The sequence below is a fragment of the Xyrauchen texanus genome, chromosome 16, assembly GCF_025860055.1.
Source record: "Xyrauchen texanus isolate HMW12.3.18 chromosome 16, RBS_HiC_50CHRs, whole genome shotgun sequence".
Taxonomy (NCBI): domain Eukaryota; kingdom Metazoa; phylum Chordata; class Actinopteri; order Cypriniformes; family Catostomidae; genus Xyrauchen; species Xyrauchen texanus.
The window spans coordinates 20,282,865-20,294,152 of NC_068291.1; the positions used below are offsets into that span (position 1 = coordinate 20,282,865).

An 11,288-nucleotide genomic window follows, 5' to 3' on the forward strand; every position below is an offset into this window, starting at 1 on the left:
TGTGCAATTGTTTTCACGGGTAGGGATACCTTTAGAAATCCTTACAGATCAAGGCACCAATTTCACTTCCAGACAGATGAAAGAAGTCTATTCACTGTTAGGCATACAGGCCATTAAGACCACTCCGTACCACCCCCAGACTGATGGTATGGTTGAACGGTTCAACCAGACTTTAAAGGCAATGCTCCGCAAGTTCGTATCTGAGACAGGCTCAGACTGGGATCAGTGGCTTCCGTATCTCCTCTTCGCTTATAGAGAGGTTCCCCAAGCCTCAACAGGTTACTCTCCATTTGAATTGCTCTATGGACGCCAGGTACGTGGACCGCTGGACATCCTGAAGGAGGCCTGGGAGGGAGGCAAAGCAAGGGAACAGGTGAATGTGGTTTCATATGTCTTGAGAATGAGAGAGAAAATGGACTCTATGGCAGAGATGGTTCATACCAATATGGCCAAGGCACAGCAACATCAGAAGTCATGGTATGACCAGTCATCCAGGAAAAGAACTTTGACCCCGGGCCAAAAAGTGTTATTGCTTCTCCCAACATCAGACAGTGGACTGCTCGCCAAGTGGCAGGGCCCTTATGAGATATTGAGGAAGATGGGTCCTGTCAATTACAAACTATACCTGCCTGAACGGCGGAAAAAGAAGCAAGTCTTTCACATCAACTTGCTGAAACCCTGGCAAGATAGACCAGGGCCCCTATCAGACCAGCTGTTTGCACGGAAGGTCGACGAGGAGGAAGAGTCTAACGAGCAATATTTCCCTACAGCTGTGAATTCTCCGGTCTTCCCTGAGTTGGGTCATTTGACATCAGAGCAGCAGGAAAACCTTCAATCACGGGTTCCAGGGGGCCTATTCAGTGACAGACCAGGCAGGACAGAGGTGATGCAGCATGACATCCGCCTTCTATCACAGGGTCCAGTCCGACAGACTTGCTGTAGGGTTCCTGCAAGACTCATACCCGAGTTAAAGAATGAAGTAAAGGTAATGCTGGAGATGGGGGTGATCGAGCCTTCCAGGAGTGAGTGGTGCAGCCCAGTCGTCTTGGTACCGAAAAAGGATGGCACATTAAGATTTTGTGTAGATTTCTCCAAGATGAACGCTATTTCTGCCTTTGACCCTTACCCCATGCCAAGGGTTGACGAACTCATAGAACGTTTGGGTAAAGCCAAGTATCTGAGCACACTGGACTTATGTAAGGGTTATTGGCAGATTCCTTTGTCTGACACTTCCAAGGAGCTAACTGCTTTCAGGGTCCCAAGTGGGCTCTATCATTTTAGGGTCATGCCGTTCGGCCTTCATGGGGCCGCAGCGACTTTCCAGAGGACTATGGACTGTGTTCTGAGAGGTACTGAGGACTTTGCAGCAGCCTACATTGATGATGTGGTTGTTTACAGCTCGTCATGGGAAGACCATCTGGAGCACCTGTCAGCTATATTCTCCAGAATCCATGATGCTGGGCTCGTGGTTAACGCCACTAAATAAGTGTCTTATTTGGGATATGTGCTGGGTGGTGGGGTAATTAAACCTCAAGTGGACAAAGTGGAGGCAGTGCGTTCTTGCCCACCTCCAACAACCAAAAAGCGGGTGAGGTCTTTCTTAGGTCTCGTAGGTTGGTACAGACGTTTTATTCCTAATTTTTCCACTCGAGCAGTTGTGCTCACTGACCTCACTCAGAAGGCTAGGCCCCAAAAGGTTGTGTGGACACCTGAGTGTGAAACAGCATTTCAAGATCTCAAGGGTTGTTTGTGTCAGGGGCCAGTGTTACAGAGCCCCAACTTTGACCTTCCTTTCACAGTGCAGACGGATGCATCGGGAGTAGGGCTAGGAGCTGTCCTGTTGCAAGGTGACAGTGAAAATCGAAGGCCGGTGCAGTATATTAGCCGGAAATTGTTCCCTCGTGAGGTCAGATATTCTACTGTGGAGAAAGAGGCTCTGGCTATTAAGTGGGCATTAGATACTCTGAAGTATTACCTCATTGGTAAAGATTTCCTCTTGGAGACTGATCATCGGGCCTTGCAATGGCTCCACAGGATGAAAGACAGCAATGCCCGCATTACCCGCTGGTTCCTCTCACTGCAACCGTTTAAATTTCAAGTGAAATACAGGGCAGGAGCTCAAAATGGTGTTGCGGATTTTCTGTCCCGTCACTATGATGAGTGACGGGCTTAAGGGGTGGGGTGTGTGATGACGGGAGCTAAGATGTCGTCATCACTGCTGTAGTCATTACAAATTGTTTGTGGACTTATGTTTCTTTACATTTGTTATTTAGGGTTTTGTGTTTCTGTTGACTATGGTGCAGTCCCTTAGGTTCATTATTCTATAATACTCATTTATAATAAGTTGAAGATATGCTGTTGGAGTTGATTGCAGATAGGTGCACATATCAGTGGTCTTGACAACATGTTATGTCTACTATAGTTTCTTTTTGATTTTTTTTTCATTAACCACACAGACAAGTTTTTAGCTATGCATTTTTGTTATTTATTATTTCAAATTTGTATTTTTTCCCACATTGCAAACAGATACCCCACATGCTGTCTACTTACCATTTCCTGTTCCTGTGACTCCTCAAAGGAGGGGCGGGTCCACAGCTTTCCTTTTTCTTGGGTTGGGTTAAACGATTTCTACTAATAGGGAACTTAATCCTTGGTAATGTAGGCATGGGGAAATGTCTTATGGTGTTTGCATTTAGTTTAAGTTGCTGAATGAGTTTATTTTATTTAATTTTTGATTTTTGGAAAGTTAATTGTATAATGGTCATATATTTAAGCTACAAAGGTTTTGTATTGATAACCCTGTAGTTGGTATGGTCTTGAGTGTAATGAGCCTGTTCTAGGCTATATAAGACAGTCTAAACGGAACCTTGTGGGGAGAGGAAGGGGTTATATTGCTGAACGTATCATGAAGATTTGTGCTGCCTGTAGCAATTTGTTTTCTTTGGTTATTGTCATATCAAAGTTTGCACTGAGTCCAGTGTATGTTTATTTTTGGTAAATATATATTTTTTTGGTTTAATTTTGGAATTGTTTCTGTGACACTTCACTGAGAGTTCGTACACCCCTACTACTCCACTGGCCTTTAATAAAAATCCTCTTTGGGATGATATCTGAGTCCTGAGCCTATCTACCATCTCCCCTTGATCTCTACGGGACACATTATGACATGCACATTTTTGCTTATTAATATAAAATTTAGCTAACAAAATAAAAAGTTTAACCATAAAATCAAGAAACTTGTCGTCCTTATTTTCATTAAATAAAATGGTGTCAATAATATACATGTAAAATTAACAATAATTAACATTTAATTAATTTTCAAGTTCCGTCCAAACTTAGTCCAAATATAAATGTGTCAAAGATTCTCATTATTGCAAAAAGTGCAAATGTCATCAAAGTGATTTTTGGTTGCTCGAATAGTGACGTCACACTGAGCGGCAGTCTGCAAAAACGGAATCTGCAGGACATCATACAAAGCGCCGAGGCTCCTGTTTTTCAAAACCCGAATTAATACCACAAACTTAAAAAAAGGAAGGTGCAGTGCAACGATGCAGAATCAAAAGGGAAGAGTGATCACATGGAGTCACGTTTGCCTCTACTCTTTTTCAGGAGTCATTATTTTATTGGAGAAAGTGGCACGTAAGTGAAATCATTCCCTATTCATTTCCAAACCGCTTTCTGGTCTTACAAACACATATTTGGCAACACCATGTTGCGTTAAGGTTGAGCAGTGAATAGTCTTTTTGCCTGCTTGGACTTGTCGTATTATGAGTTCTGCTCTTTTGTTCTTGTACATTTTTGTCGCCATGGTTTCACTGTATTTGAGCGCCTTTTTTCATGAATGGAGAGTGGATGGGGGCGTGTTCTGCTCTGTGAAAGCTGCTTCACATTAGACATACCAGATGGATAAAAAAATAAAAAAATGTAACACGCTGTAGTGCTAAACAGATATTTTAGCGTATATTTCACCCACAAATGAAAATTGTCTCATCATTACTCACCCTCATGCCATCCCAAATGTGTATGACTTTCTTCTGAACACAAGCAAAGATTTTTAGAAGAATATCTCAGCTCTGAAGATCCATATAATGCAAGTGAATGGTGACCAGAATTTTGAAGGTCGTAATCCATACAACTCCAGTGGATTAATGCATGTGTTCTGAAGTGATGCAATCGATTTGGATGTGAAACAGATCAACATTTAAATCCTTTTTTACTATAAATCTCTAAATGCACAAAGAATGCAAATCACAAAAAAACAAAGGAACAATGTGAAAGTGGAGATTTATAGTAAAATAGGACTTAAATAGTGATCTGTCTCTCACCCACACCTATCATAACCACTGGAGTCTTATGGATTACTGCCTATATGCTGCCTTCAAGGGCGGACTGGCCATAGGGAGAACCAGAATTTTTCCCAGTGGGCCGGCTGTGAAATTGGGCCGAACACATGCAATAATCTGAAATGGGCCACCACGTTATGCCGAATGGGCTGCAACTGGCTGAAGAGGGCCATTAAACGGCGCCATGATATGACGAAGGGTGGCGCGATATGCAGAAAAGTACAACAACCCCCCCCCCCCCTTCAGTCCAAGGATTAACTTAAAAAACACTTAGCAACATTTTCTGATTCTCTCTTTTTTTTTTATACGTTGTTGTTTCATTATTTGTATTTTCAGTTGTACTATGCTTTATGAACTACCTCTGGATGGGAAATGAGCTTCTGGCTTGGCTGACTTTGGGTCTATGTTTGCCGTCCACAGCAGTGCAACTGCTTAGTCTGAAGTGGTACATCACTGAAGCAGAAAAACCCAAGCCTTCTCTCATCCTTGTGCACTGTTTGCATCTGGGCACCTTTCAGAGGTCAGAAACATTAACACACTTGGCTAAAATTGGCTTATATAATGTTAAATATCTATATTATATAGTTATATAATGACATCATATATATAGTGTTATATGTTTGCAGGTTATGGCACTGTATGAAGTCCCAGGGTGTGCAAGTTAAGGTTGGGACATTACTAATTCAGCAGGCAGATGTATCTGCTCTGTGCCTGATCGAGGCCCTGTCACTCAGCCTGCCTCAGGGTCTATTGCAGACCTACAGCTTGTTCACCCTACACACCAGCTTTCTGTCACCAGGTATATGACTTCAGTTTGGAACAAGACTGCTCTGCTTTAACATTTTTAGTGGAAGTAATAAAATAGTCAGACATTGAGCAATAAAACAAAAAAAAAGGTTTTTAAATGCTTATTATGTACCAAGTACCAGGCTGCCAGCATCAATATTATAGCCCAATGCTTAAAGGTTAGTTCACCCAAAAATGTAAATTCCATAATTATTTACTCACCCTCATGTCATTGTAAACTTGAATGGCTTTCTTCTGTGGAACACAAAAAGTGGATTTTTAAATAATATCTCGGCAACTCGCATTTACAATGAAAGTAAATGAGGATTGTGGCTGTCAAGCTCCAAAATACCAAGAAAAGCATAATTAAAGTGTCATAAAAATGGTACATATTACATTTTTGTTATATTCAAAGCAGGGTTATCAACCAATTTCTAATCAAATTAATTACATAATTAATCGATTATAATAAATTAATCACATATATAAATATTGGTTGTGAAAGCCCCTTAAATAACAAAACATTTAATATATAATGATTAAATAATTATAAATAGTTATATTTATTATTATTTATTTATATAATCATTCAGATACTTAAAATGCATTACATTATTGTGGCAGACAAGTAAAACATTGATAAGACAATATAAATAGTAGCTTTAGAAGGGAATTCATGGTTTATTTTTCATATTTTTGAACATAAGCCTAATACTGGCCTACTTAGGCCTAAAACTGGCCTAATCCATTTTACAATTGAATATGTCAATCTGTCAGAGATAGATTTATTATAAGGGCTTTTCTAAGGACACGTTAATGTACACATGCATCAGACGGACACCTTTGGAGTGTCTCATTTAGGTTGCATCGCGTCATAAACACTGTGTCAGGTTTAACGCAGTGTGAACGTTAGAAAAACATGCCTCAAGATCCCTGCATTCGGAATTGTACTCCGTCCAGCTGTGAATGCAAGAACATATTCTCATCATGTGTTGTCACTAGTGGCTGTGTCTCGTTTGGAAGGTAGGACGCGTCCTTTGAAGGCTGCAGTATACTGAGCATCCTCCTTTAAACAAGCATTTTTAAACGAGACAGCCTTTGTTGGACAAACGGAAATGGAAAGTAACATGGTTGCTATGACAGCATACCACTCTTTAACAAGCGCTTTGATTGAGAAGTGAACAAAGTCTCTTTGGAAGGGAATGTTTGAGGTACATTTTAGGAGAGTTAGAATGATGTAGAGAGAAAAGAAAATAGATTTACAGGTGTACTTTTAGTCTAATAATGTATTTTAATTATATATTAATACAATTATAGATATTATATACTCTGCACCCATCTAATGAGGTACTTTAACTTGGGAATGAATATTCCTTGCATTTGAAGATCATATTTACAGGCAAATTGGCATATATTTTTTTTAGACATTTCCGTTGAAGCAAAGAATTGTGGGTTATGAGTGCCCACGAAGGATACACCTCATGCATCCTCCAAATTCTTGTTAAAGAAGGTTACAATTGAAGGCTGCATTCGAAGTGACCTACTCGCTTTTCTGAAACGAGACATCCTCAATGACGTATGCAGCCGACAAATCCAGCCTCCGGAGGACACATCCTTCCAAACGAGACACAGCAAGCAAGCCTGAGTGTGGATTGTTGTTTGTACAGCTGCACGTTGACTATACAGCTGGAGTTTCGCTTACTGCCCCCTGCAGAAAACAGGTGGTAATTCAAGCTTGAATTGCTCTGATGGTAGGAATATTCCTTATTATTGTCTGGATATATGTCTATTTTCCTTATTATATGTGAGGAACATATGCCTATGTTCCTCACAAAATCGCTGTTGTATAGATTCAGAAGACTTCCAATATAGCACACGAGTCGTTTGAACCACTTAAAGGGTAACTAAACCCTAAACCAACTTTTTTTAGTTAATGATCTGTAAGCATGGGGCTTTATTAGTACTGGTCATTGATTCAAGTAATTGTTTTGACATTTGTGTATAAAGTGTTTTTAATTCTACAATATATGGTGTAAAAACGTCTGAGTGCTGCCGTCTTCAGGTTGAACGGTGGCTACTGCAGTTGCATTTTCCTATTGGCTGTTTGCGGTACTTCGTGACGTAAGCGGTGACAGCTGACGTAAGCAGGTTCCAGCTTACCATGCCAGATTCATGTACATGTCGTCTTGCGACCGTGTGAGGAATAATAATAACATAGAGTCTGACAGCAGCTGTCAATTAATCCGTCACTACGAGTCTCAGGTGCCCCCCTCGGTTCGTTCCCTCTATCCCCGCCGGGGTCTGCCCACTTTTCCAGCATTTTCAAATATTTCTAGTGGGTGGAGTCAGACTCTGAGCAGGTGTTTAGTTACCCTTTAACAGCTTGAGTCCTCATTCTTTTTGATTACATGGAATGGACAAAATATTCTCCAAAAATCCAACTGTTGTGCTCCTTAAGAAAGAAAAAAAATTTCTATTGAAATAAATTTCATTTTTTGGGGGAACTATTCCTTTAAGACATACTATATTAATACAAGTAATTGTTTTTACATTCTTGCTATGCTTACTAAATGAGTTTCATACACTGAAAATGGTTACTTGAAATTGTTACCTTAAGGAATACTTTATGTACAGTATTCAGGTTGATTCAGTGATGTTAGATTTTTTTATTTTTTTATTTTATTTTAATCAAACCAGTTCATTTAGATGTTACCACATGTTAACATTTTAGTCACAAGAAACTTTTCTCTGATTATGAATACCAGAAAAACCCAGTTCTAACTTTGCTTTTACCAGTGGCTTTATGTGTTGGATTGAGCCTGCTGAATGTGTCCTGGTTTCTGGCCTTGTACAGCCGCTCATGCTTGCTGCTCCGTCCTGGCCACCTGTACATGACCCCTGCTGCTATGCTGTGCCAGCTCATATGGAGAGGTGGCATGCTGAGTGCCAGGGTGGCCAGCCTCATGTACTTCTGCAGTGTATTTCACTGGTGGACCTACGGAGTGGTTGGTTAGTATGATTCCTAAATCAGTACACTTCTGGATGAAGCAATGTTTTTGTGTAGACAAATTCTTGTCACTTTAAACATAAAGGCTTTTACAGTTAGTCTGATTAATAGGCTGAAGGTAATAAAGAGATGACTGGTTAATAAATGACTGCATTGTGATTGTCTCCTCAGGTTTCCACTGGCTCATTATGACGTTTTGGCTTGTGTCCCAGCAGACAGACATCTGCATTAACAATGGTTCTTGGCGTCTTTTCAACTTAATCTTAGGGGCTATACACATTTTCCTGTTCCTGAACGTTAAAGACAGCCCATCACGGTACCGCATGGTTGGATTTTATTTGGTAGGTTTCTTTTTTTTTTCTGAAAGTCATGAAACTTTCCAGTAGTGTCATTTCCACCACATCTCAAATTCTGTAATATGTATATTAGAATTATGTTGTGGAATTGATAGTGATGGAAATGACGAAGTCATGTCGTGTTCAGGCTAATTTCATAGCTGACATTTTATGTATTCTAAATACACACAATTAAATAATATTTTCACACTTTATTTCATAATTTGTTCAAATTACATCTTGAAAGGGGCAAATCTGTTTGGCATTGTTGAAATGATACCATAAATGTGGCCTAAAGTCATTTTCACACAATATATTGAAATGGCTTGTGCTTGTTTCACTCTTAGTTTAAAGGGCTAGTTCACCCAAAAAATAAAATTCTCAAATAATTTTCTCACCCTCATACCATCCCAAATGTGCATGAGTTTATTTCTTTTGCTGAACACAAATGAATACTTTTAGAAGAATGTTAAGCGATATGATAGGTGTGGGTGAGAAACAGCTGAATATTTAAGTCCTTTTTTACTATAAATTATCCTCCCTGTCCAGTGGGCGGTGATATGTGCGAAGATCGCGACCAAAAGAAGAAGAAAGAAAAAGTGGAGATTGATAGTAATAAGGACTTCAATATTGATCTGTTACTCACCCACACCTATCATATCGCTTCTGAAAACATGGATTAAACCACTGGAGTTGTATGGATTATTTTTACACTGCCTTGTGCTTTTTGACCAACAAAGATTTGGTCACCATTCACTTGCATTGTAAGGACCTACAGAGCTGAAATATTCTTCTAAAAATCTTAATTTGTGTTCAGCAGAAGAAATTCATACAGATCTGGGATGGCTTGAGGGTAAGAAAATAAAAGAGAATTTAAATGTAGTCGTAACTATCCCTTTAAAATATCATAGTTTTAAACATGTAATAATTAATATATTTTTAATGGATTTTCATAGTTTAATATTGAAAGTCTGGGTCTGGGAAAAGGCTAGAACAATTAAATCTATACATAAAAGGCATTTACAAAAATAAACGATGAAGGTGTGATAAAAGTCATGTTTTAATGTGACCTTCATATCACGAAAATCTCAAACCCTGAGACAGGAAATTGCCCTAAACTGAAGAAACAATAATAAGTGAAATTATAGGTCACCATATTTAATTACATTTTTTACCTTTTTATTTTATTGTTAATTGATTTTGAATTGAGTACTTTCTTTGTTGTATAGTTAATGTTGTTGGAGAACACTTTCCTTCTACTTCTGGCCTCAGACTTAATAAGTAACCCTTCGTGGCATAGCATGAGTGTTCCTGTGGCTGTCCTATGCAGCTTCTTCATTGGTAAATACCATTTGTTACTGGGAAAATTTTTTAATAAGCTCTGATATAATATAATGCAACTTGTTACATTCTCTGTTCTCTATTTTTCTAGGTGTCATTTCTGTTGTCATTCACTACCGATTTCTTCATCCAAAATCCACTGAGATCCTCCAGAGTTTTAGACTCAGTCAACTGAGCCTGACAACTATTAACAGAACAACCTCTGATGTACATTGTAAAGAGTCCTCCACACAAAGGCATGGCACTTTCTCAGTTACTGGTTGTGCTCTGTCTCTTGAGGAACATGCAGGAGACTGTTCTGTTCAACCTATAGAGGGTTGCTGGCACCATCATCATATGTTAATATACCTGGCTCTCAAAACTGGAAACTCATGCAAAATCAACTGCATCTATGGAGACAGAGGACTTTCAGCCTTACTGGGAAATAATGAGGTACCCAACACAGACTCTGGACTGAAGCATTGTATGCAGCCATCAGTGAATGTAGGTGAACACATTGAAAACGGTCCTGATCATACAGTTGTAAACAGAGAAGCTGGACTTGTCAATGGTTTCATTGATGCTGAGCTCAGACAGTCTCCAGAGGGAGAGTCGAAGATGCTGAACGGTGCATTGTATAACACCTGTCCTGCAGACTCCAGCAGCACTGTTTACTTCAGTGCAGAACCCCAGTCTCCTCATAGTCTCGGTGAAGCAACTTTAGATAAAGAGAACATAGGCATAATTAGTCCAATTATTAATGGAGCTGCACTGCATTTGACTGCCAAACAATGTTTAGACAGGGACCCATGCTACACCTCAACACCAATACCAGACCTCAAAATTGTGCAAAATACAAGTCATCGATTAGTAGGGGCTAGGAGACAGGTATATTTTTAATATTATAAACAGGAATGACATAAACTCATGGGAATTCCTTAGTTTTGTTTGGGATACAGCTTATAAATGTTTTGTGTTTATTAGCACCATATTACAGCCACTATCTACCCTCATTGTTTTTGTACGATTAGTTATAAGCTCACTGAATTTAGATGAGTTTACATTTTTTAAACAATATTTTAAAATGACAAACCTTTTATGTATTTTACTTGCTGCTGTCTTTGGCTATATTACCATCTTTGCTGGTAATCTCTGTGATTTTATGTATTTTAAATATGTCTACATTTTATATGCTTCATGAAATTTAATACGTATCTCATTTTATAAGGTTTAATTTTTCACAAGCTATCTTTATAGGGAAGACACTATATTTTAAAACAATTGTTATATTTATGGTTATATTTTATAATTTATATGTCAAAGTAGTTGACAATAACAAATCAGTTGCAGTGTTAGCTTGATAAATTTCATTATTGTCAGAAATTTTGAATCTGTTCGAACACTTGTAGCCTCTTTATTTTCTTGTTTGCTTTACATTTATTACTTTTTACATTGTATTCAATGTCAATTAGCATTAAATTGTACATTTAGGCCTAT

The 11,288-nt window shown here is 38.8% G+C and overlaps 1 protein-coding gene across 1 annotated transcript; it reads left to right on the forward strand.

Moving 5' to 3' along the window:
- Window positions 1-3,509: 3,509 nt before the first annotated feature.
- Window positions 3,510-11,044, forward strand: LOC127656992 (XK-related protein 5-like). Its single transcript, XM_052145603.1, has 8 exons — window positions 3,510-3,639; window positions 4,680-4,863; window positions 4,970-5,142; window positions 7,926-8,138; window positions 8,308-8,477; window positions 9,701-9,812; window positions 9,904-10,334; window positions 10,389-11,044. The coding sequence occupies exons 1-8, from the start codon at window positions 3,549-3,551 to the stop codon at window positions 10,689-10,691; spliced, it is 1,677 nt and encodes a 558-aa protein (XP_052001563.1). The 5' UTR covers window positions 3,510-3,548; the 3' UTR covers window positions 10,692-11,044.
- The last annotated feature ends 244 nt before the right edge of the window (window positions 11,045-11,288 follow it).

Excerpts from the sequence above, each read along its gene's own strand:
- LOC127656992 (XM_052145603.1), top strand. The coding sequence starts at position 3,549 with ATGCAGAATCAAAAGGGAAGAGTGATCACATGGAGTCACGTTTGCCTC. Across the intron at positions 4,864-4,969 it reads CATCTGGGCACCTTTCAGAG|GTTATGGCACTGTATGAAGT; the intron begins GTCAGAAACATT and ends ATATGTTTGCAG. Across the intron at positions 8,478-9,700 it reads GCATGGTTGGATTTTATTTG|TTAATGTTGTTGGAGAACAC; the intron begins GTAGGTTTCTTT and ends TTTGTTGTATAG.